Consider the following 23,974-nt stretch of genomic DNA (forward strand, 5'->3'; position numbering starts at 1 on the left):
CCAATCTTAAATCTCAGTGGGAGATACACACACAAGCAAAGTAAGGCATAGATACACACATACGAACGTCTGCAAGTTGGAGACTCATGCACATGCACATGCTCACAAAAGAAAAAAAAATCGCTCGCTCGCGCTCTCATGCTGAAACTCTCTCGACTCGGACTTCAGTTTGATTTCTGTAGCTGGACGAAGCAGTTGTTGAACTACAGCAACAGCAGCAGCAGGTTGCGCGTCGTGTTTACACACAAACACGAATACGAAACACTCACACACACAACAAACAATTCACATACACTGAATTCGCTCGCACACGCACACACACTGCTGTGTTAAACATTCGCAGTGCCAGCTCAGAGGCAAAACGACGGCGTCGCGCGATCGCAACAGAAACGACAACTACAAAAACAACAACGACAACGACAGCGGCCCCATTGGAGGAGCTCTGGAGATTGTCGCCGTCGTCGCAGTCACAGTCGCAGTCTCGCATTCGCAGTGTGCGCGTTTTCGTTAAGCGTCGCTCTCGTTTCGTTCGTACGTTCGTTTGGTTTGTTTCGTTTAGTTTCGATTTGGTGGATTTTGGAATCAGATTCGAATTCAGATTCAGATTTAAAGTGTGGCGTTGAATTACAACAAAGCACAAGTGGCTCGCATTATTTCCATTGTGTTTTTTTACAAGTGCTCTCCCCTCAGTGTGTGTGTGTGTGAGTTTATATGTATATTTGGAAACCAAAAATTCTGCAGTGACTTCAACAAGTTGCTGCTGGTCAAAATAAATAGCCCCACAGAAAGTTGCGACCCAGCAACAACTCTACAACAACTACAACGACAACTCTACAACTACAACTACGAAAACTACAAATACACAAGCAAGCAAGCAAACGGCATTCTTTCGCGCAACAACAAAAAAGCAGTTGCCAAAGAGAGCACACAGCACACAAATACGAATACAAGCACACATACACAACAACATCATAAACGACAGCGCTCTCCCTTGCTCTCGCTGTATGCGTGTGTGTGTGTGCATGTGCAGCGACCCACAGCAACAACAATTTTGATTAAATCGTATTTGTGCCGCGTTGCCCCTTCCCATTACCCCCTTCAAACTCCTTGTTCGCGCTCTCTTTGCGTCGCGCACCAACAAAAACAACATCGACAGAGCGCCCACACAATCGCCAAGTGAGAGCCGCTGGAATGTGGCCCGACGTCGCCGTCGTCGTAGACTGCGCAGTCGCAGCGCGTTGTTAGTGTTTGACGAAGAGGTCAGCGCAGCGCAGCAAAGCAAAGCAAAGCAATAGCTTGTTGGCTGCCGACAACAACAAAACAAATACAATACAATTTAATTGATTGTCAGTGCAAAATTACAAATAAGTAAAAGAAACAAAAGAAAGTTTGTTAAAGATATTATTTGTGCTAGAAATACGTAAGCGTCGCTCGATTACTTTGGATTACGCGCTTAAGGCGCCGCTCCTGGGCTACAAAACTACAATAGCAGCAGCAGCAACAGCAAAAACTAAAACAACAACAATAATGCCGACAACTGCAGCGACCTTCGTTGGCAGTGCATAAGGTGAGTCCCCGAAAAGAAGAAAAGAGAACGTATAAAAGAGAAAATTGCCCAAAATGAGGGAGATTTGTGTTGTCGTTGTTGTTTGTGAGTTGGTGTGATCGTTGGGCATTTCTTTGGAATTTTAATTGCCTCCTCACTCGTAAAACACACCAACAACAAACAACAAGGCAATGCAAAATGTCTTATCTGAAGAGAACGAACTCAAGAAGCGGTCATAAAAGTCGCCAATGGCTCGCAAAACTTTTTAAAGTCCGCGCACTCATTGTGCAATTAATCACCTCGCAACACACAAAGCAGGCGTGGGGCGGGGTGTGCAAATAGCAGGTGTCGTAAATAGCAAACGTACGCGTGCGTGTGTGTGTGTGTGTGAGTACCGGGAATAATAGTAGGAGAGAGAGGCAACAACAAAAATGGCGACCACTGAAATCGAGCAGCTGATTTGCCACAACAATTAAATGGAAATGGGAGCTGGGAAGAAACAAGGCGACTAATTGAGCGTGCTTAAGCAGTAGGAGGGGGTGGAGGGGGTATCTGGTATACGCGTGGTGTAGTGTTGCACACACACACAAATGATAAACAAATGAGCAGAAACACACGTTAAACGCTAAAAACGATAAACGCTTAAACGATTGCCACCGCAGAGATGCGATATCGATATTCAACATACAGTTGGTGTTGTATCGGTTTTATCTGCATGTTGTTATTGTTGTTTGTGCTCGTTGTTGCTACGTGCCATTGTCGTTGTTGTTTTTCTTGTTTAATATTTATTTTTGCGGTTGCTGCGACAAATTGACAGCCGCCCACTGAACGGTTCGTGCGGAGGGGGGCGGGCGGTTGGCGGGCAACCAAGTCACACTTGACCTTAGCCAACAACAATACCAACAACAGCGACCGCAATTGGAAATATTAAAAACCAAAAAGACGAAATAAAAAATTCCTGCACGCCTTCAAGTATGCTTGAAGCAATTAAAATGTACAGCGAATTAAAATGTTGAATGACAGCAGGAGAAGAGGCAGCAGCAAAAAGTAGATATGATCGCTCGAAAACTATTTGGCAGGCAGCGACGTTGACTGCGACGCCAGCAGCAAAATTTATGCCTACACCAAAGCAAGGTAAAGAAAACAAAATGAAATGTTTCGCACGCCTTTTATTTTAGCATGCGTCGCACGTTGCGACGTTGACAGCGCGCGAAGTCAGCGCTGGCAGAGCGCTTGCTCTCATTATGGCTCTGCCTTGCCTAGCTGGATTGTAGTAGTTGTACTAGTTGAGTTAACTTCTTGCTTCACTTGTGCCAACTCCTTTGCTTGCATCTTCTTCGCAAACTCCTTTGCTCGCTTCTTCTTCGCCTGTCTCTTCAGCCGCCGTTTCTTTAGTCGCATTTCGCGCTCTTCATACATTCCTGCAAGCGATGAATGCAAAGAGAGCACAGCACGTTTTATAATGGAGCACGAAATGGAAAGTGGACAAAGAAAACTTACGGTTCATAGATTTCAGCAGGTTCCGCTCTTCTGTCAACCGAATTATTGTATTAAAGCACTTCTCAGAACTTTCGCGAACTAACCTCTCATATTCATATAACGCCATCACAACCTTATCGTCAGACTCAACAATTGGCGACTCTTGTGCTTTTTCTCCTTGATTTTCCATCTGTTTAAATTTAATAAATTAATTTAATACTGTGTCCGGGGGAAACTTCACCTGATTTTGTACTTTGCTGAGAGTTGCTGTAAGTCGAATGCGCTTCAGTGTTGTAAAACGAATGTGACATTTAGAGATGGGCACACTTCGATTTCAACGATATTTGTGTTGGAGGTCAGGACATGTCCACTTGTGTGTCATGTGTCAAACCTCGCCTAGTATAGTTTGATTATTCGATTATGCTTCGTCTTATTCTTCATTTTGCGCATGTGCAAAGACATTAAAATTGTTTGGCATAACTGGCACAACAACAACAACAATAATAACGAAACGTAGGGGAGAAACAACAAGCCATCAATTTGCCGCTTTTGTTTTGTTTGATTTTCTCCACACATTTTCGATTTGTATTTGCCAACAAAACACCAAGTTATTTATTTGACTGGGGATAACAACAACAACAACAGCAACGATGACAACGTTGACAACAACGACAACAGCTGGCGACTTCATAATCGGCATAATAATTTCAGAAATGTGCCGCGTCTCTGATGATGGTCAGTCAATCAAATCCATTAGCACAAAAAATGTTTGATTCGCATTCGCATTCGCATTCGAACTCGAATTTGAATTCGAATTCATGACAGCCACGCCCCAATTTGATGCACTTATTTAAGCTGTGTGACGCGCATCCGCTGTATCTGAAAGTATAACAACAACAAGAACAACGACAACAACAACTGTTGTTCCGAGTTAGCGTGTGAAAATGCCATCGCACTAAACTATTTCCCTCCCCATTGACGTCGTCGTCGTCGTCGTCAACGAATGCCAATTTGCCGTTTGTCGTAATTAAAAAACCCAGACACACGTAGAAGCGCGTCAAGAGTTCCAGCCAGCCAACTCATGAGCTAAAAATTCCACGTCAAACGTCGCCATTCATTACCTCGAAGCCTCAGCTTCCAGCTTCAGATCGCGATCGAATCGAAGGTGCTTGGAGAGATGGCGAGATGGAGATCGAGTTGAGCTGAGCTGAGCTGAGCTGTTGAGAACGGCGCAACACTTTCAATAGAACTCGAGTCCAGTTTAAAAAGCCACTCGGAATCAAAGACAAAGCACCACTCTTAGAATACCTCCAGTTCTCTCTGTGTGTCTGTGTGAGTCTTGGGTGCTATTATGTGTGGCTTAGATACACTTACATAGCTCAGAAGCTGAGTTAATCGACTACATGTAATACTCTAAAATTGTTGCTAACAAGTTCTTACTGAATATTTGTGGATTAGTGTTGGTAAAAATCCTAGAAGTGATCTTGTTATTCAGTTATTATTTATTGCATTAATACCAAACATTATTTAAATTTCCGGTATTCCATCTCTATAGATGATTAACTTTATTTTTTACAGAATATTTGTAGTTTAGAGATGTCATTGCAAAGAATTCCTGTTATCCATTTATTAATACTAAGCAATATTTTATGCGGTCTTTTAAGTTTATGGAATTCTATCTCCATGGATGACTAACATAAAAATTTTCAACATTTCTTTCGCATCAATCACTGATCTTTGGATTCAACTTTTATGAGGGTCTAACTGATTCGGTGTGATCGGATCGTTAGCGAGTTTTTCCCCCTCTCTTGAAGTTTATGATATTTCTAATGTTTATTGGTCAAGCGCTGATCGAGCACTCGGCGTACTCGATTATTCGACCGCTGCTCGATCGATCGATCGATCGACTCGCGTTCGCGCTCGCACATTCCAATTGCAATTTGCAATTCCACTTCCAATTCCAATTTGAAATTTATCCACAGATATTTCTATTTTCCGATTCGTTAGGCGCGATTCGTTTTAAACGTTTTAAAGCATTTATCACAGCTTCACCGCGCTTGATCCTCCCTCCTCCCACCCTCAGCTTGATCTTTGCGAGCAACAAACATTGGCGACAAAATCGCAAAACTCGAACTCACACACACACACACGCCCCGAATGAGCTCACTGCAATGGCATGCAGTTGACACAGCCCCAGAGTCGATTGGAACTGGGTGCCAGTCAGTAAGGTGAGGGGAAGGGAGTGGTGGCCTAAGGAACTGCTGTCGCTGCACAACGTGGCGTATGCGCAACATTTTGCTTTTTCTTTTCGTTTTCTGCTTAGACAGCACAATTTGGCCCGCTGGCGCTTGCGCCATTTAATTGGTTTCTCTGGTCTCCCGATACCGTTCCCTTATACCTCCCTCCCCTTCATCTACCCTCGCTACGTATAAACAAATTATTTATTGCCATTTGTTAATTGCTGATTAGCGTGTCTCTCTCTCTTTCTCTCTCTCCCTCTCTGCACATTTAATTGCCCCTCGTCGCACCTCAGATTCAGCTTCAGCTTTAACCCCACTTTCCTCGCCTCCCTCCCCGCTCAGTGAGATTGCTTCCGTCTGCTGCACTCTTCGCCTGTTGACTTTTATAATTAGCGTTCGTTTCGCTCTTGTTGCTTTTGTTATTGTTATTGTTATTGTTTTTTTTTTGCCGCCGCCCGCTCTCATTAGTCAATGGAATGTGGATAATTAGCCATGATTGAAATTGTTAAATGCTTTACATTTGTTTGTTTGCATTTCAAATTAAAAAACACATTAAAAACAAAACAAAATGAAAATAACTACGCGTAGCGCTCGATCACCGGTTTTTATCTCCGCGCTCCTTTTCTCTCTATTCCCCTCTCTTTCGCTCTCGCTCTCTCGGTCTCTGTCTGACTCACTTGCGAGCCCCCAAGCTGATCGCCTACTGCCTTACTTACTTTGTTGCCAATTTGCGATTATATAATGTTCAGTTGCGCGAGATCTGAGAACTGACCTCGCATCAGACAATACGTGTCGCATGTCACATAGATTTCTAATTCCCAATTAGGGAAATATAAGAGTTGTTATCAAAGAACTTTTGAAGTATAGAATTCTGGACTGGTTCAAGTTGTGTTAAGTACTATCTTAATTTGATTACATCTGAATATCTTAAATACATGTTCAGATTAATTTGGCTGGAGTGTAGTAGGGGGAAGTAATAATAATAAATAAGTATTTTAAATTGTTGATATTGTAATGAAATATTATCTCCAGCAATTATGATTACCGAAAATATGATTGCGATCGGATCAACATTGTTATTTGGTTTTGTATAACAAAAAAACGGAATATTTTGAATGAAGTATCTATATACTACATATATATATATATATATACTATATATACCCTTTGGTATTTCTTTTGTATACAAATTCGGTATATTTTTAGAAGTTTGATTGAAAACGGGAAGCGTATATCTCACAGTCGAATATAATACTATGTCAACATACCATATTAAGGCTGAGGTATATTTTAGTATTTCTACGGTATATTAGTTCGGTATATTTTTAGAATTTTGATTGAAAATGAAAAGCGTATATCTCACAGTCGAATATAGTATATAGAATATACTAGTACCATATAAAGCCTGAAATATATTTTAGTATATTAGTTCGGTACATTTTTAGAATATTGTTTTATTACATGTGCATAGCGGATATCTTACAGTCAGTTTTTTCTTATTCAGCTTGGCCACTTGGCATTGTAATGCCCGACTAGAAATAAATTCCTATAGATTCCGCATTTAAATAAATATCTTCTGGAGTTCCATTTGCTGGTTTCGTAAATCAATCCAGCTTTCTGTTTCTGTTTCTCTGCTGCTGCTGCTATTGCTGTTGCTTGGTCCGGTTTTGTTTCTCTTTCAGCGTCTGTTTCTGTTTTGTTGCTGTTGCTGTTTCAGTTTGTGTATCATGAAAATCGGCTTAGATACAATTGATGTATGGAGGGAGTCTGGAGTGTTGTGTGTGGATTGTGTGGACTCATATACATATTCTTGGTTTCTAATTTATGTCAAATGCGCGCTTTGATTGATGATCACTGCCTCTGTTGTGGGGGATTGAGACAGGTGAGCGGGGCGGGGCGGGGGACGTAGCGGGGGGCTGATCATATTAATAAGTCAGGGCGGTTCCGCATGAATTGTGGTGGCCACAACAGTCACAGAGTCAGAGCCAAGTTTTGGGCTACAGCATAGATAGAGCTGATAGCGAAACACTCTCGGAATCTCGACTTGCGCGAGACTCTCTCAACTTGACTCTGAATAAATTTATTGGACGTTGAAATTTATTAGACGGCTGCGGCTGCGGCGCACAGAAATGCGCCAATATTGAAATTTATGCGGCCGCTCGGTAGAAAACCGACGCCAAGTTCCCAACTCCGACTTGAAAGCAGACTCAAACTCGCACCCAAAACTCGAAGTCGAAGTCCATTGAGAGAGGCAGCCATACATACACACACAAACACATATATTGAAGGCAAGTCCATAAGTTGATTTGATTCGATTTGATTTTAATTTATGCATAAAATGCTTTTCTTTCATCACGAGGCAAGTTTCAGTCTCCAAGAGTATGCGTTTGTCTATGTGTGTGTTTTTGTGTGTATGGAACTTTCTTTAACTGAATTTTAATAATTTTATGCGCAACGCACGCACGCACAGCCGCCTAATCAAGTTTGTCGCCTAAGTCTTTCGTTATTGATTGGTGAAATTGTTGCCAGCCCCAAAAATAAAAAGCCCCCCGAAAACTAACTTTACTAAATAGCCAAAATACAAGAGACTAACTAATCAATTTCCCCTCTTCACTCCCTCTGCACGAAATAATCCCTTGCTGTTGGCGATTCCTCACTTTTTATAAAGTGAATTCCTTGCTATAGAAAATCATGTTCCAAAATTACAATTTGTTAAAGATTGAGATTTCTAATTGATGCAATTTTGTTTGGCATGAATCGGTTTGGTTAGAAAATATCTATATAAAGTAGAATTGTCTAATGAGATAGACAATAATTTATGCGGGATTGAAAAGGATACTTTTATAATTCTATTGCGTTAAATTCAAAGTACAAATTGAAGCAATTGTAATTGGTTCAAATTGAATACATGTTTAAGTTTATTTGACTCGGTTTAAGATAGTATAAGTACTATAAACTGAAAAGGAAAACAATTTTGGGACATTTTTTTCATTTTCTTTTTCAGTTTCACAATTTTATTATTTAATATAAGATAATTCTTTTGCAATATTTATTAGGCATTAAAAGGAATTATCTTTTACTACAATAAAAATGGGAAATATATTTTTCTCTTTGTAAGTAAGAAACTATTTTGCTAAGGTTGTCGTTACCGATCCTTACAATATTTTATTAGTTTTTTCTGTTTTTTTTTTTTATTTACTATAAATTATGCTACAACTTTTCTTTTCTTCTCCGACAACAGCAACATATTTCGAACGCGCGCGCTGGATACGGAAAATGATGCAGCATGCGAGCATTTTGCACCGTCAGCGCGCCCCTGGAAGTATGCGCGTCCTCAGCCGAGCAACTGTCACCCGGCTCCCGATTCTTGGCACTGAGGTGAGTAACGCAATATAGAAATGTATATATAGAAATATATTTCAAACACTCTTTCACTCTTCTGTAGACTTCTGGGCCAACAGCAGCCGAAAACTCTGTACTTCCTAGTCGATGCAAAGAGTCGAGTCCGAGAGGTTTACACGCAGACATGTCTGCACTTTGCCACGCAGGGCATGCAAGACACCGAGCTCTTTGGTCTGGCCGTGCTCATAGGTAAGTCTTGACTCAAATTCACATGTCGATATATGGGTTTGTGGTACGCCCCGAAAACAGAACGGATCTGGTCAGCTCGACTGTTCGACAGTTCGGACAGATGGGCAGCTGGCTGAAATGAAATGGGATGTTGGATGTTGGATGGAAGATGGGTTGGGATGGTGTTTGCTTGGTCGTGCCTTGCGATAAGGCATGAAAAATACAACTAATAAACATAAACCAGTCTTTTTAAAGGCTGCTCATCATCATCAGCAACAACAGCAGCCGCTGCAGCAGCAACTCACTTCTCCTCCTTCTTTTTCGTACCGCAAAACTTTGTGTGTTTTTTTTTTCTTTGCTGCTGCTGCTATGCCAAAACACATAAAAGTGCAACGAAAGAGTGAACAGAGCAGGTTGAAGTTGTGATACCCTAGAGAAGGTAGCACTTGGAAATTGAAGCTACAAATTGGCAGGGAATGAAGTAGACATAGTCAAACACACTTCTTTCTTTAAACCCTGTAAAAATGAGGAACTCAAATTTGATTGCGAAGTAAACTAATTTATAGATTAGTTAAGAATTGTATTCGTTAATTTCTGATACTTAGCTAAGGGCATTTCCTGCATAGCCTATATACCCAATGCAAGCACAGTTCCATAGGGCATGCGAAAAACAACAACGGCAGCCAGGAACGCGTCGTCGACGGCGAACAAACAATTTCAGGCAACGGGCAACAGACACAAGACACAAGACGCGTGTTCAGTAATTCAGGTAGCCGTCGCGCGTTGCATTAACACAAACGAATCGACGAAGACGACGACGACGACGATGGCGATGGCGATGGCGATGGCGATGGCGATGTGGCCCCAACGGAGCCAACACACAAGCAACAGAAGAGGCAGCAACAGCAGGAGGCAAAGGAGGAAACAGGAGGCAACATCCCGAGTTGTGTGGAAGAGGCTCCAGCAGCGAAAACGTCTTTGGCTCTTGGCTGCATGCGTCCTCCATAAACACACACAGACTAAGAAGAAGAGAGAAAGATAGAGAGAGAGAGAGAGAGAGGGGAGAGAGAGAGAGACTGAGAATGTGGTCAGCTCTAGAGAATTGCGTATACTCTCCACTGGAAATGCAACTGCACGATTTTGGAAAGGAATGCGACTTTGGCAATGAATATCTATTAGCTAAAGACCGATGACAGCTTGGCCAAGGAATGTGTGTGACAGACTGCGTGACCAGCTGCAAGTGCCGAAAAGTGAGTGTAGGGTATAGGGAAGCAGCAGCAGCAGCAGTAGAAGAAGAACTTGAGGCAAAAGCTGAGGAAGCGAAGAGCACAGCACGTAAATTTCGAATCTGGTCGCCAGGCAGCTTGGCAGCAATTTCGAAGCAGTGCAAAAGAGCGAGAGAGCGATAGAGAGAGAGAAGACTATGGAGGGAGAGAGAGAGGGGGTATCAGAGGGGAAGTTGGGCCAAGAAGAAGTTGCCACAACATCTTGAACGCAAGAAAGAATTTGGTATGCAGTTGGGGCATGCCAACGTCCTCGTCTCGATTCGTCGCAACTCTCTGCCCCCCTCCCCTTTCTACCTCTTCCACTAACAGATGAGGCTGTTGTTGATGCTGTGATTCTGGCTTTTTCAGACTGAGGATTCTTCAGTCGCGCAGCTATGAAATTGGCAGTTTGCATTTTGTGTTGCTCGCAAGGATTTTTGCCAATGTCAGTCGCTATAAAAGTCTCTCTATGTTTGTGTGGTTGTGTATGTGTGTCTGTGTGTGTGTGTGCGTGCTTGACTGGCATGCGGCTAAAGTTGCTGCCTCGTCCATTGCCATTGCCATTGCCAACGTCGTCGTCGTCGTCGTTGAATACTTTCGAGCATTTCACGCCGCGCTTTTCTTTCACTGCAGCCAAAATTGCCTTTAGTGGCAGTTTCTGTTGTTGTTGTTGTTTTATAGATAGCAATGTCAGTTTAGACTGCATTGCAGCAACTGCAACACGCGCAACTTGCAGCCAGCTACAAAAAAAAAGTTCAAACACCGCAACGTGCAAGTTCGTCGCTTCAGTCTTTCGTTTTTCTACGTTGCTTTTTTTCGGCGGATGCTGTCTTAGTCGCTGTCCTTTTTGGAAATGTGTCCCCTCTCTCCTTCGTTCCCTCTCTCTTGATGTCTGCCTTTTGTGTCGCAAATGAATTTCAATTTTATGGCCACGCAACGTCAATAAATTTCATCTTTATGCAAATTTTTGCATTGCACTTCGCTTCTCTCCTCCGCTGGCAGCTGCTTGGCAATTTGGCAACATTGTCACAGCAGCCAACAGCAGCCAGTCTCCACACAATGGGCGTCGCCTGCTTCCTGCCTGCCCCCCTCCCTCTCTCTTTCTCTCTCTTCACTTTTTGGCTACCCCCACTTGAGGTCTAACTTCAGCTTCTTCTTCTTCTTCTACTGCTGCTGCCGCTGCTGCTGTTTGGTGTTATTTTTAGCTGTCGCATTGCTTGGATTCCATTGCCGCATTCCTTTGCCTTGCCCGCTCTGGGCTGTTGCTGTTGTAATCTGTAGACCAACATTTTCTTTTCCATTTAATGTTAATGGCTCATAATCATTATTATATGGCGTTGACTTGTTCATCTTCGTCTTCGGGCTCTCGCTCAGCATCCCTGCTGCCTGCCTGCCTGCTGCTTGCCACGCCTTCTTTTACCCCTGCACCTCCCGCTCTCTGTTGTCCGGCCTTGCCTTGCCTTGCCGTTGCTGCCACAAAGCGAGCAAGGCAGCGAGCGAGCGACTGCTGCGTGCATCTGATAACATCGGAAATTAAAATTCTTTTGGTTTTATGTTCTCTTCTCCCTCTCCCTCTTCATCTCTCTTTCTTTCTACCTCCCTCCCTTCCTCCCTCTTGTTCCACACACAACTTGTTGTGTTTTTTGGGTTATTTTGCTGCTGCTCGATTATTATGGCTCTGACTTCAACTCGGACTTCAACTCGATTCTGTGGCGTGCCTACTCAAAAAAACAACAAAAAAGAACCTTTGAAAAATAAATCTGAAGAATGCCTGGGCAACCGTCTCTTTGCAGCTGTCTACAGTGCACACTGGGCCTCACCTGGCCCACGTCTTGTTCTTGCCACATTCCATTGACTATCTCCTTCTCACTCTCCCCCTCTCTCTCGCTATCGCTCTCGCTCTGTCCTTGTCTCACTTGATGAGCCTCTCGAGCTGAGCTCTTGTTGCCTGCTGCCGGAATCCCGAACGCATTCGAGGCTGTAATTTGTGTTGCATGTGTTTCAAATTGAAGATTTATTTGCCCCCCCTCACTCCTCTACTCCCCTACCCCCTCCCTTCTTTCCCTTCTGTCGTTGTGTGCGTGTTAATTGTAAGCGCTGTGGAATGCGTTGGAAAATATGTTAATTATTAGGCTTTTTGCCGCTGGCCACAAAATGCCCAACGCACTACTGTTGCACGTTCGGGTTGCACGTTGCACGTTGCTGGTTGCTGGTTGCGTGTTGCCAAAGGATGGCTCACACCTGCTGCAGGGATTGGGACAGAAATAGGAACAACAGCTCCTCACGTTCTTTGCCGAGTGAAATTTGAATGAGCTCGAGCGTTTTTTGTTTTTGGGTTCGGTTTAAAAGTTTTTTCTGCTGGTTTTTGTTTTGGGTTCGGGTTCAGGCCACAAAAAGAAATCGCTGTCTTGGTGTTTTCAGCTGCCACAGCCACAGCCACAGCTCGCTCTCAATCTCCTCCATCTCTCTTTCACTCATTTCCACCTCGACTATGGCCAGCCAATTGCTATCCCTCTCTCTATCTCTCTTTGGTTTGCTGCGTTTCTACCTGTTTTGCTGTTGAACTGAACTGCGTTTTCGGCCTCTTTGGTATGCACTGCCTTTGCTGTCTTTGACTTTGACTTTAGCTGCGAGTTGGAGTTGAAGTCTCCGTTTGAATCCAACTCAATTCCCTGCTCCATGCAGCTGCCTCTTTGCCATCGTCGTCGTCGTCGTCATTGATAGGCACTTATTCGGACGCTGATGATTATTATGATATTGTTGCTGCTGCTGCTGCTGCTGTTCGTTGTTGTTGTTGTTGTTGTTCACACACACATTTCCATTTCATCTTTTTTTTTTGCTGCTGCTGCTGCGGCTGCTTATAATTATTATTTTCATCTTCTTGTGCTGCTGCTGCTTCATTTCGTATGCAGGAATTCCAATTTTTCGTTTCGATGATGAAGTGTGTGTTGATTTTGTTTTTCAAGCATGCAACCGACATTCAACAACAACAACAACATCTTGTGGGCCCATTCGGTTACTCGAGCACGCGGCATGCCCTTGGGCTAAGACTGAACTCAACTCGACTCGGATCGCATCGCATTGAGTCGAAGCTGAGATCGAGTTGGGGACTGAGCGACCACGTCTGACATAGGGACTGTGACTGGGACGACAACAGGCTGACAACCTGACATGAACGTGTCGTCATCGGCCCTGTTTGACGTCAATGGGCCGCTTGTTTGCTGCCTGACAAACTGACAGCGCGGATCGGCCTGGCCAGGGTTTCAGCTCAAACTTCTTGCTTTTTTTTGGGGTCGTTGAGGGGCAACCGAGTGAGCAAGAGAGCAGGAAGCAAAGAGCAAGACGGAGTTCAGTTCAATTCAGTTCAAGCAGGAATAGCCGAAAGTTCATTTAAAAATTTTGACAAGTGCGACCTTGAAGCATGTCCAACAGACAGAGCTCTAACGAAAAAGTCCTGCGCTAGCGCTAGAGGGGAGTATTAACTTCTAGTTAATATAATGGTTCAATTGAAACTTCAAAAGAGTGGATGACAGTTTTTGTTGATCCATCAATAAGTTAGGAATTTTTTACTCTTAATAATTGTATCTTTCCTCAACCCAATATTCAAATTTCCTTCTCTTTCTTTTCTCCTTTGCAGATGGCGAGTACATGTTTGCAGATCCCGAGAGCAAGCTCTCCAAATACGGCCCGAAGAGCTGGCGATCCTCGCACACACACGTAAGAAGAGACTTAAACTAGTCGCTAGTTCAATAATTCATTTATTTAATCTACAGGGCCTGGATGCCAATGGACGACCTCTCCTGGAGCTACACTTTCGCGTGCAGTTCTACATCGAGAGTCCGTTCATGCTGAAAGATGAGACGTCGAGACACAACTATTACCTGCAGCTGCGCCATAATGTGCTGCAGCGCGAGTTGCCACGCGATCATGGTGATCAGGCGATGTTCCTGCTCGCTGGTCTCGCGCTGCAAGCGGATCTGGGTGATGCGCCCAGCGCAGGAGCCACCTCGACGACGACACCATCGACAACATCAACAGCAGCAGCATCCACAACAGGAACCACAAACAATCAACCAAAGGAGAAGTCAAACGAAGAGGAGGAGGAAGAGGCGATGGGAGAGGGAGCGGGAGCACTTGCCGCGGGACGTAGTCGAGCCACGGCAATGACGACGACGCTGCCAAAGATCAGAAAGCGTCTGAGCAGCTACAATGAACGCATGCTGCGCCTGTCCACGTACGTGACGTCCACAAGTCAGGCGGCTGCGAAGCGGGAACACAACGCTTCCTCATCGAACGCCAATGTCGTCCCCGTTGCAGCGGCGAGCTCCTCGGACTACTTTCGACTGGATGATTACCTGCCCCCAGTGTTGCAGACGGCGTGGGCAAAGACCGCTTTGCGTGCCTGCCACCGGGAGCATCAAGGATTAGCTTCAGCGGAGGCGGAACTGCTGTACATTCAGCAGGCGTGCAATCTTCATGAGACAATCAATGCACACACGTTCCGTATGCGGCTGGCGAAGAGCGAGGCTGGTGTGGGCAGCGCCTGGTTTGTCATCTATGCGAAAGGTATCAAGATCCTTGGAGGGGCAGCCACCGAACCAGCCACATTCCTTTGGCCCAACATTACGAAGCTATCGTTTGAGCGTAAGAAGTTCGAGATACGCTCGGGAGAAAGTCGCATAACGCTCTACGCAGCTTCGGATGAAAAGAACAAGCTGCTGCTGACGCTGTGCAAGGACACCCATCAGTGGAGCATGAAGCTAGCGGCGCGTCTGAAGGAAGTGAGCAAGCGCGAGGAAGAGGAGGCGGAGTCCCATTGTCTGCACGCCAGCTACGCCTGCTCCCGTAGTCTGCTGCTGCCGTATAAGAGCAAGAATGAGCAGCGCATATCGGTTATCTCGAGCACCAGTTCCAACACCACGTCGGGCATTGTCAGCGATCGCGTGCACTCTGAGGATGAGCTGGAGATCATGATCAATACGCCGCCAGCGCCACTCGCAGCGCCCTCAACGGAGAGTCTGGCGTTGGCCCATCTGCTGGACAGGCCCAGTGTGAGCAGGCAAACCTCTTCTGTGGGGCAGATGTCACTGAAGGACCTGGAAGAGCAACTGGCCGCCCTGAGCGTGGTCAATGTGCGCCCGAGCGAAACTCTAGCCAGCTGCAGTGCGCCATCTTCATCCACAACTGCCGCAGGGAATGCTTTGATTAGCAACTCGGGCAGCCAGCGCACGAATGGCAGCAACACCATCAGCGTTGTCAGTAATGCCAACGACTCTTCCACGGCCACAGACTCGCCCAGTTCGCAGCACAACATTGGATCGCAGTGCTCGTCCACGTGCAGCACTGTGGTGGTCACAACTCCGGCACCCGCTGTCGTTCATTCCACGTCGTCCAGCCTGGAGCTGGGCTTCAGTCACACAGCACAAAACTCCGCGCTCAGCGAGTCCAATCCCGATGACTTTCTGCCTTCCTCGGTACGTGATGAGACGGAGAGCGTGTCTGGCGTCTCCGGTGTCTATACGCTAGCTCACGGCATGGCGCCGCCCACGGAAACTTCGGGTGTTTATACCATGCATAGCAGCGAGCTAACCGGACAGTCCTCTGAGCTGGCCGAGTCCGAAAAGAGTTCACACTACGGAATTTTCCAACCCGCCAAGGGCGAGGCCAGCCATACGCATAGCGACTCGGTGGACGGCAATGCTTCATCGGTGAAAAAGTGCAACGAGTTCCGGCTGCGCTCCGATTCCAACATTAGCACAAGCAGTTCGTTTCGCGGCGATGGCAGCGATCCCACAGACAACAAGCATACGCTGCTCTCCGCCGAGGAGCTGACCAATTTGATAGTCGGACGCGGCACTTATCCCAGTCGGAAGACCGTTTCAAGTACCCTACACTCGGACTGCGACTATGTCACACTGCCCCTGGAGGTCGGAGGAGCATCGGTAGAGGAACTGCAACCCGAACTGCCACCAGCACCGCCGCCATACAGTGCCCGACACGAAAAGACCGGACTGTGCGGTCCGCCAGTTGTGCCACCGCCTCCTGTGCCACCCATGCCCAAGCCGGTGAGTGTGGCGCCCAAGCCGGAGCCACCAGCGTTGCCAGCACCACCTCCAGTAGTCCCAGTGGCAGCTCCCCCACCACCGCCGCCTACTTCGTTGCGACGTCGCGATCCTCCGCCGTATCCTACGTCCCTGAAACCGCGTCCCACCTCGCTCATCTCGATGGCATCCTCTGCAGCGCCAGCGCCCAGTGCCGCCGGCTCGTTGAGTTCGCTAAAGTCCGAGGAGGTAACCGCACGTTTTATTACGACCCGACCACAGATCAACATCCTCAAGGCGCACACCAGTCTGCTGCCGGATGGTGCCAAGCCCAGCTATGCAGCGCCAACGCATTATTCCTCCGCTGCCTCCTCCAGCGGATCGGTGTGCAGTCACCAGTTGTCGCAGCAGTCGCTACACAACTCCAACTATGCCGGCGGATCGCAGGCATCGCTGCATCATCACCATCATGCACATGGACACGGTGGCCATCATGCGCATCACCATCGTCACTCGGGTTCGGCGGCCATTGGCATACCGATAGTTCCTTATGGGTTGCATCACAAGAGCACCGCCTCGTTGCATCATCAGCCGCAGCCACCGCCGCAGCAAGCTTGTGTGCTGCTGCCCGTGATCAAGCCACGTCAATTTCTGCCGCCGCCACCGCCCAGTTTGCCCCGACAGCCGCCACCACCGCCGCCGCCCTCGCATCCCCATCTCGCGGGTCTCTACAGCAGTCAGTTGGCGCGCAATCAACTGGAGCTGTATCAGCAGCAGATGTACAGCGATGTCGACTACGTCATCTACCCCATACAGGACCCGGCCGTCAGCCAGCAGGAATACCTAGACGCTAAGCAAAGCTCGCTGCTTGCCGCCATGGCGCAGGCTCAGGCCCAAGCTCAAGCCCATTCCCAGGTGCAGTCGCCAGGACAGGCGCCGCATCCATATCTAGCCTATTCCGCTGGCTGGGATACGTGCAAGGGACACGCCATCTATCGAAGCACACCCTACCTACCCCTGGCACTGTCGACGCACTCGCGTTACGCCTCCACGCAGAACCTATCCGACACTTATGTGCAACTACCGGGAGCGGGTTACTCGCCGCTTTACTCCCCCTCGATGGCCAGTTTGTGCAGTTCGTACGAACCACCGCCACCGCCTCCATTGCATCCGGCAGCTCTAGCGGCGGCCGCAGCGGCAAACGCTTCCAGCCTCTTTGCGCGATCACGATCAGACGATAACATTCTGAACTCGCTCGACTCGTTGCCTATGCCAAAAGTGAAGCGTTTGCCGCCGCCACCGCCGCCGCCGTACGTCAATCGACTGAAGAAGCCGCCGATGCCAGCGCCCAGCGAGCAACCGCCGCCAAGTAAGTTCGATAAGGACTTTCCTTAAAAGGATACCCATTCATTTTTCTCCTTCTCTTGCAGTTCCCTCGAAGCCAGTTTCCCATGCCACGCTGAGCATGCTGCCGCCCAGGAAACCGCTCACTTTGAATCCCCACAATGCCAACAGTCCGCTGATTAAAACCTCCAGCGGTGCCCAGTGGGCCGGAGAGCGTCCCAAGCCCGATCTAGGCCTAGGCTTAAATCGTGGCAATAGCAACAGCATTTTAGCACAGCTGCAGGCCTCTGTGGCAGCCAGCCAGGCTGCGGCAGCCCAGGCGGCAAATCCTCTGGACATTGCACTGTTGCGCGAAAAGAGCAAGCATCTGGATCTGCCGCTTATCTCGGCGCTGTGCAACGATCGTTCGCTGCTGAAGCAGACCAAGGTCAAGGTCTCCAGCCAAGCGGCAGCTGGAGGAGCAGTTAACACCACAACAGGCAGTCCAAATGCCAGCAATGCTAGCAATGGCAGCTCTTCGTCTAGTGCAACGGGAACGGGAACAACGGGCACGCTGAACAAGGCTGCTCGGAATGGTGGCCGGACAACGGCAATCAGTCATCGCCATCCGCAGGACAAGCTGCCGCCGTTGCCCGTGCAGCTGGCCGAGGCTAACAACTATGTGTTGGATCCGGCAGTGGTGATGAAGCATCACCACAAGAGCTACAACTCCCAGATGCATTCGATGCATCCTCATCCGAATTCGCAGTCACAATCACAAACACAGTCGCAGTCACAATCGCAATCGCAGTCCTAAGCGCGTGTGGCAAGAAAGAGTAAGCCCGCTTGAAACTCCCTCTAACAAAGTTCCAGTGTTGTGAAATGTGGTGGTGTTGTGCCATTAATTGTGTGTGTCGATAGAGAATTTGCATAGCGAAACGATTAACGATAACAAGTCGATCACAGGGTGTTTCACGGCAGGCGCGCTTCCAATTTCTAGACAAAGAATGAAAGAGAGAGTGAATAACAAGAATTTTTGAATAAAAGACAAGACAATAAAAGGAAAGGACAACAACGACAACGACAACCTCAAATATGCATTCAAATATAGCAACAGAGAAAACCCAGTCTAGTCACTAAAGGAATGGGGATGCAGAAGAGAGTGATGGAGAGAGAAATGACAGAGCGAAACCGTATAAAAGACAAATGAGAATGATTGTGAGAATGGGAAGCAACAATACTCAAGTATAAAATACAAAACAACTTAAATTAACTAACTAAAACAAACACTAGACTTAATAGCAAACCAGTGAGAGTGGCCTCCTTGGCTTTACCACTTAGCTAGGCCAGTTGCGATTACTACTTAAAAAAAAACAAAACAAAAAAAAACGATATCGAAAACTAACTATTTCCGCCCAAAACAACTGTGATTGATTTTTTATTTTTTTTTTACAACTAAAACTTATATATTTTACAACTAACGAATAGTCAGCAACAACAAGACAAAATGAACAACTATGCAAATTTTTTTTAGCATGTAGACACTCGCATTAAGAGAGCGCCCACATTCCGCATTTATGAAACGCACGCACACACCCATACACACACACACACACATACAATGCAAGGCGCTAAGAGAGCCGAGTTCACTCTCGCTCTCTTTGCGCTTTGCTGAACGATCGCTGCAGTTTGGAACTTGTTTGGATCAATCTGCAGTTGTCCATGGAACTAAATGAATCTTAAAAGAGAGAGAGAGAGAGAGAGTGCGCGCCCTCGTAATGCCATTATTAATATCGTATATCTATGTATATGTATATGTAATTGCCTAGGCCTTGCCCCACCGTTTGTTTAATTATTTTCCATTCCATATTGTATTTGTATCGATATTGGAATTTACTATAATAACGAGTGAGCGTTGACGCTTCTGTTTTTATTATTATGATTTCGATTTGGATTTATATGATTATGTTTACCGATTACCAATTATCCCACATCGATTCACGATTATTATTTTTTACCCCTTGAATTTCATTTTTAAGTTGATGATTTTGATGCATATTATGTTTATATATTAACCCCCTTCTGCTCTGTGTGCTTCTGTCTGTGTATGTGTGTCCATTGTATAAGTATGTGTATGTATCATTGTGGTTGTGTGTTTCACAAAAGCTTGCGTAGGTTTTTCCAAGTTAAAAGCCTATAGCTAAGCAACAAGTGTCACACTCCAAAAATACATGCGCATTCTGTATAACCCGCATACACACACACACGCACAAACACAGGCACACGTAGCTATATGATATCAAAATCGGCCATATAGTATAGAGCTATAGCAAAACGCATATCCATATAGATTATATGACTACTATACGTGTATGTACTATATACTATACTATATAAAATTGAGTAAAAATCATGATTAATAAGTGTTGTGTTATCATTATTATTATTATTAGTAGTAGTAGTATTATTATCGTTCTTATTACAAAACTGAGATGTATACTAATTGCACAGAAGAATCTCAAAGGAGGAATGCCGCTGAAAGTGCACACTGTGCACTCGAATATAACAATTGAAGTGTAGTGGTGTATCACATATTTTGAAACATGAATTGTTAACAAACAAATCAACAAATGAACTAGCTTCGGATTAACAACTAGCTGGTTCTGGCACTTTGGCTATGATTGGATTACAAGCTAAAATGGCCACAAATACATTTAGTCGGTGGTCAGAATGTCCTCGTCATCAACTTCGGGGCGACGCACCCAGCGCTTGGTGATGGTCAACGCGATGCCCGTGACCAGGAAGATGCTGCCAAATACAATGCAGGCGATGCCAAAGTAAACACCATAGTCGGCAAGGTTGATGGCCAGCTATGAAGAAGCGAAGAATGCGAATTAGTAACTCATTATTCTGAAGAATATTTTAATCTCTGCTTACCTTGGCTGTGGAGGCCAGCTCGGAGCTCAGCTCGGCATACTGATCGAACCAAAACATGGGCATCAACACCTTCGGCACGCCACGATAAATGCTGCAAAAAGCAAACCAATGAGATCAGAGCTTAAGCAAGAGCTAATTTCGTCACTTACTCGTAGTCATCATCCGGCTCAATCATCATGTTGATCTGAATCCTGCCGTGCACTTGCAATGGCACACCTATTGTGGGCTCCACGGCCATGACAAACTCGTGCTTCTCCTTGTCGGGTTTCAAGCCGCTCACGGCATTCAAATAGGATTCGTCAGCGAGATAAAAGTGAGGGAAGGAAGAGTAAATAGGCGCCTTATCGCGACACGCCTTGCACTCGACCACGCCCGTCTTGGGGCACTCTTCGAGTCGCGCATCGCAGAAGCACTGCTGATCAGGATAATTCTCTCCCGAGTCCAGCGTCTCCTCGGTGCCCACCCAACGTGTGGCGGTCAGACCATGCAACTGCAACGTACCCTCCGGACGCAGATTCATAAAACGACACGCATCCGTGACAAAGAGGGTAATCTCGCCCTCTGTATCGAGTCGCGGTGGAAACAGGTCGCCCGTGGTTCCGTTGACAATGCCGCAGGGTGCCGGATAGAAACCAGTCTCGTTCTTTTTGTTCCAATGCGTCAAGCGACCAACATTCGAGATGTCATCGGTTCCTGTGTGAATAGTGAAGAGTCCGTCGTACTCCAACGAACCATTGCGATCTGCCAGCCAGCCGAAGCGCTTGTAGGGAATGTCAATCTTCGAAGTGTTGAACAGATTTAGGAAATCCGTCAGATCATCCTGATAGCCATCGAAAATCCATTCGTGCAACGGTTTCGTCGTATACAAAGTTCCGCCCTCGTGATTCATCATAAAGTTGATGATTTTCTTCACGAACTTTGGCATGTGACGCATCTCATCCGCCACAGTTGCTGTGATAGCATGAGCAGCGGTAATCATGTCTGTCAGTTTGCCGTTGGAACGCTCCTCATCAAAGAACCATGTGCGACGTTCATAGTACGAGACGGTGGCATTGTCATAGAACGTGTAGTTCTCCTTCTTGTGTTTCTCGAGGAACACATAAGGACCCACTTCATCGAAGTGCGGTTTGATATCGGGATTGCGTATATCCTCGGGATTGGTCCAGTTGAACATGTAAAACTTCAGGTAAATGGGAATTGGAGCCTCTAGCCAGCTGTCGTAGGTGTCGGTGCCGGGTTCGAGCTTCAAGCCCTGCAAAATATACACATGAATTTGTGATGAAAAAGGTAATTGGGAATTTCACTACTTACATTTTCCACTAGCTTGTCAGCCAAATCGGGCCACAGCACGACAAGGAGAATGCCCAATAGGGTGAACACTGATCCAATGCCAAAGACCCAGCTCTTGCGCTGCGTTTCGCCACAACACTTGCAACACATGATGAAATGGACGCTCTAGAGGATATGTTGCATCTGGAAATAGTAGGAAAATTGTAGCGAAATGGTTATACAATGTTAGCGCAGTCGTAAATCTAATCTAGCCAAAGATTATCGCGGAATTTTAATACACCTATTTTGGACACCAATTTTATTTGGGACAATCCAACTAAAAACAATTGCCCCCTTGGCAGCTGGCTGCTTATCTGGCAATACAACGCACTTAAAGTTGGCGATTAGAATCGAATTTAAATAGCATTTATCATATCTGCAGATGGACACATCCGTCGTGCACTCGTCGGTGCTGCGATTAGCACCGCAACTTGCGTACAAGCTTAAGTACTTACTAACTAGTTAATGGCTGTTGTTGCTGCTGTTCCTATTGCTGCTTAGTGGCACTTATTTGGCTGCTCTTGCGCGTGCTGCGAGCTACAGTGAACGCTGCCAAATCCAAGCAGCTACTGTGGCGACGATAGCTATAGCTTGCCTATTTGAATGAGGAAAGGCTAATCAGCAAACTCTAAGCCAGCTAATCTGAAGTGCATATACTTAACGGCTGCAAGTGATTGTGGATACAGGCTAAGGCTACAGATTGTTCAATATGCTGGCTACACTTGGCATTCATAGGATAAGACTAAAGTACGCTTTAATATACGAACTTTCAACCCACTTTGCAATAAGTTATATTGGGTACTTTGGAGATGTGTATATCTACGCTGTGTTCAAATTGCCGGCTTCTAGGTTTCATAGATTAGGGTATAAAGTGATAGTTAAGCCAGGAAGTCAATTGACTGACATAGCCATATCTATAAGATAAGCATAGAAAGTGTTTATACATACATGATTAGCTAGTTTTTAAAAAATGGGAATTTTTGACAGCATTATTTTCTTATAATTATTATAAGTAATAGAAATGTTGTGTTTAAATTTCAGCCTTCTATCTAGTTTAGGCATTGATTGTACAGTCAATTATATTCCAGTCCAGGCGACCTGCCTGAAATGGGTGTGTTGTGAACTCGAAGTAAGGCTTCTAGGTCAACTTCTACCGGCCTAGGGGGTATGGGTAAACCAAGGAAGCGACTTTATTATTTATAGCCGTGATAAGATTAGCACGGCAGGAGGCATTCACTGATTACAGCGGTTCGTATATCACGAACGTATACAGTATAAATAGACATTTAGCGATAAACGATAATGGCTAATCCTAATCTATCATAATAGTAATGTAATACCTAAAGTCCGTATCATTCTTAAATGCAACAATTAGCAACAAGTTCTTTGTTCTTCTGCTGTCTCTGATAATTATTGATAATGATTCAGGCTGAGAACTATGTCCGTTTCAGATAGCAATGCACCCTGTGATAGCGTTCCACCCTGTTTCAATGGGACTGCACTTGAAGTCAAGCTTAGCGTGAATCACGTAGTGACAACAAAGTCCGCTGTGTTTATTGCACATCACCGAGGCATGCTAAATGCCATTAATTACTCACCTCTTTGTTAACTGCGCATACAGACTGAACGTCTGGTTATCTTTGTCGCACTGCTTATTGCTAGTACTAATGTACTGTTATTATTGCACTTAATCACAGTCTGCTTCTGTTGTGTTTGATTCGCGCTGTTATCGCGGCAAAGAAAGCAGACACAGCTGTTCTACAAGGCACTTTAGTTACTCCTAAATGAACGCTGGAGGCAGCAGCTGTAACTCTTTTGACAGCTTAGCACAAACAAATTATTTTTGTAGAATATTGTTTTCAATGAAGCTTTTTTAAAGCTGTTTTATTTGGTACTCTGTGTTATGATGTGACCGTAAGTGGATTTTCTAAAATATACCAAACTACATAAAGCCCCTGGTATGTTTGCATATTTTTAACGTAATCTCATTAGTTATTGCCAATAACTTATTGGTGCGTATTTGAAAAACTACATGCTGCGCTGTATTGTCCTATTGCCTCAGTATTCTCACAGTAATTTAAAAAAAAACAACGAATTCAAAGAACGAGCACCGCCATTCGTGAACGAATATTGCCTCATTTATACTTGAAATATTATAACTGCTGATACTTTTTAGTACTTTTATACCAAACCATTATTATTGCCATTTTTGCTATTTGTAAACCGGCTACCAGTGTGACCGTT

At 45.5% G+C, this 23,974-nt stretch overlaps 3 protein-coding genes across 4 annotated transcripts; 1 reads left to right on the forward strand and 2 right to left on the reverse strand.

The window, feature by feature from the left end:
* Nucleotides 1-189: 189 nt before the first annotated feature.
* Nucleotides 190-20,795, forward strand: LOC133836523 (protein expanded). Its single transcript, XM_062267061.1, has 6 exons — nucleotides 190-1,567; nucleotides 8,507-8,643; nucleotides 8,711-8,856; nucleotides 13,738-13,817; nucleotides 13,874-17,510; nucleotides 17,572-20,795. Exons 2-6 carry the CDS (start codon nucleotides 8,552-8,554, stop codon nucleotides 18,279-18,281), a joined length of 4,665 nt encoding a protein of 1,554 aa, XP_062123045.1. The 5' UTR covers nucleotides 190-1,567; nucleotides 8,507-8,551; the 3' UTR covers nucleotides 18,282-20,795.
* LOC133836598 (uncharacterized) lies at nucleotides 2,701-3,374 on the reverse strand. The gene is made up of 3 exons (XM_062267182.1): nucleotides 3,279-3,374; nucleotides 3,047-3,215; nucleotides 2,701-2,967 (listed from the first exon to the last, which is right to left on the reverse strand). The coding sequence occupies exons 2-3, from the start codon at nucleotides 3,213-3,215 to the stop codon at nucleotides 2,789-2,791; spliced, it is 348 nt and encodes a 115-aa protein (XP_062123166.1). The 5' UTR covers nucleotides 3,279-3,374; the 3' UTR covers nucleotides 2,701-2,788.
* LOC133836565 (protein croquemort) lies at nucleotides 19,511-23,627 on the reverse strand. Of its 2 annotated transcripts, none has more exons than XM_062267139.1 (5): nucleotides 23,329-23,627; nucleotides 21,713-21,874; nucleotides 20,551-21,653; nucleotides 20,402-20,492; nucleotides 19,511-20,334 (listed from the first exon to the last, which is right to left on the reverse strand). In XM_062267139.1, the coding sequence occupies exons 2-5, from the start codon at nucleotides 21,839-21,841 to the stop codon at nucleotides 20,179-20,181; spliced, it is 1,479 nt and encodes a 492-aa protein (XP_062123123.1). In that variant the 5' UTR covers nucleotides 21,842-21,874; nucleotides 23,329-23,627; the 3' UTR covers nucleotides 19,511-20,178. The 2 variants fall into 2 exon arrangements, with proteins under 2 accessions (XP_062123123.1, XP_062123130.1); XM_062267146.1 differs by lacking the exon at nucleotides 23,329-23,627 and adding an exon at nucleotides 22,186-22,292.
* Nucleotides 23,628-23,974: the final 347 nt, after the last annotated feature.

This window comes from Drosophila sulfurigaster, chromosome 2L, assembly GCF_023558435.1.
Source record: "Drosophila sulfurigaster albostrigata strain 15112-1811.04 chromosome 2L, ASM2355843v2, whole genome shotgun sequence".
In the NCBI taxonomy this organism is placed as follows: Eukaryota; Metazoa; Arthropoda; class Insecta; order Diptera; family Drosophilidae; genus Drosophila; species Drosophila sulfurigaster.

Excerpts from the sequence above, each read along its gene's own strand:
- LOC133836598 (XM_062267182.1), bottom strand. The coding sequence starts at position 3,215 with ATGGAAAATCAAGGAGAAAAAGCACAAGAGTCGCCAATTGTTGAGTCT. Across the intron at positions 2,968-3,046 it reads CCTGCTGAAATCTATGAACC|GAATGTATGAAGAGCGCGAA; the intron begins GTAAGTTTTCTT and ends CATCGCTTGCAG.
- LOC133836523 (XM_062267061.1), top strand. The coding sequence starts at position 8,552 with ATGCGAGCATTTTGCACCGTCAGCGCGCCCCTGGAAGTATGCGCGTCC. Across the intron at positions 8,644-8,710 it reads TCCCGATTCTTGGCACTGAG|ACTTCTGGGCCAACAGCAGC; the intron begins GTGAGTAACGCA and ends ACTCTTCTGTAG. Across the intron at positions 17,511-17,571 it reads CAGCGAGCAACCGCCGCCAA|TTCCCTCGAAGCCAGTTTCC; the intron begins GTAAGTTCGATA and ends CTTCTCTTGCAG.
- LOC133836565 (XM_062267139.1), bottom strand. The coding sequence starts at position 21,841 with ATGTGTTGCAAGTGTTGTGGCGAAACGCAGCGCAAGAGCTGGGTCTTT. Across the intron at positions 21,654-21,712 it reads CTGACAAGCTAGTGGAAAAT|GGCTTGAAGCTCGAACCCGG; the intron begins GTAAGTAGTGAA and ends TATATTTTGCAG. Across the intron at positions 20,335-20,401 it reads AGCTGGCCTCCACAGCCAAG|CTGGCCATCAACCTTGCCGA; the intron begins GTAAGCAGAGAT and ends GCTTCTTCATAG.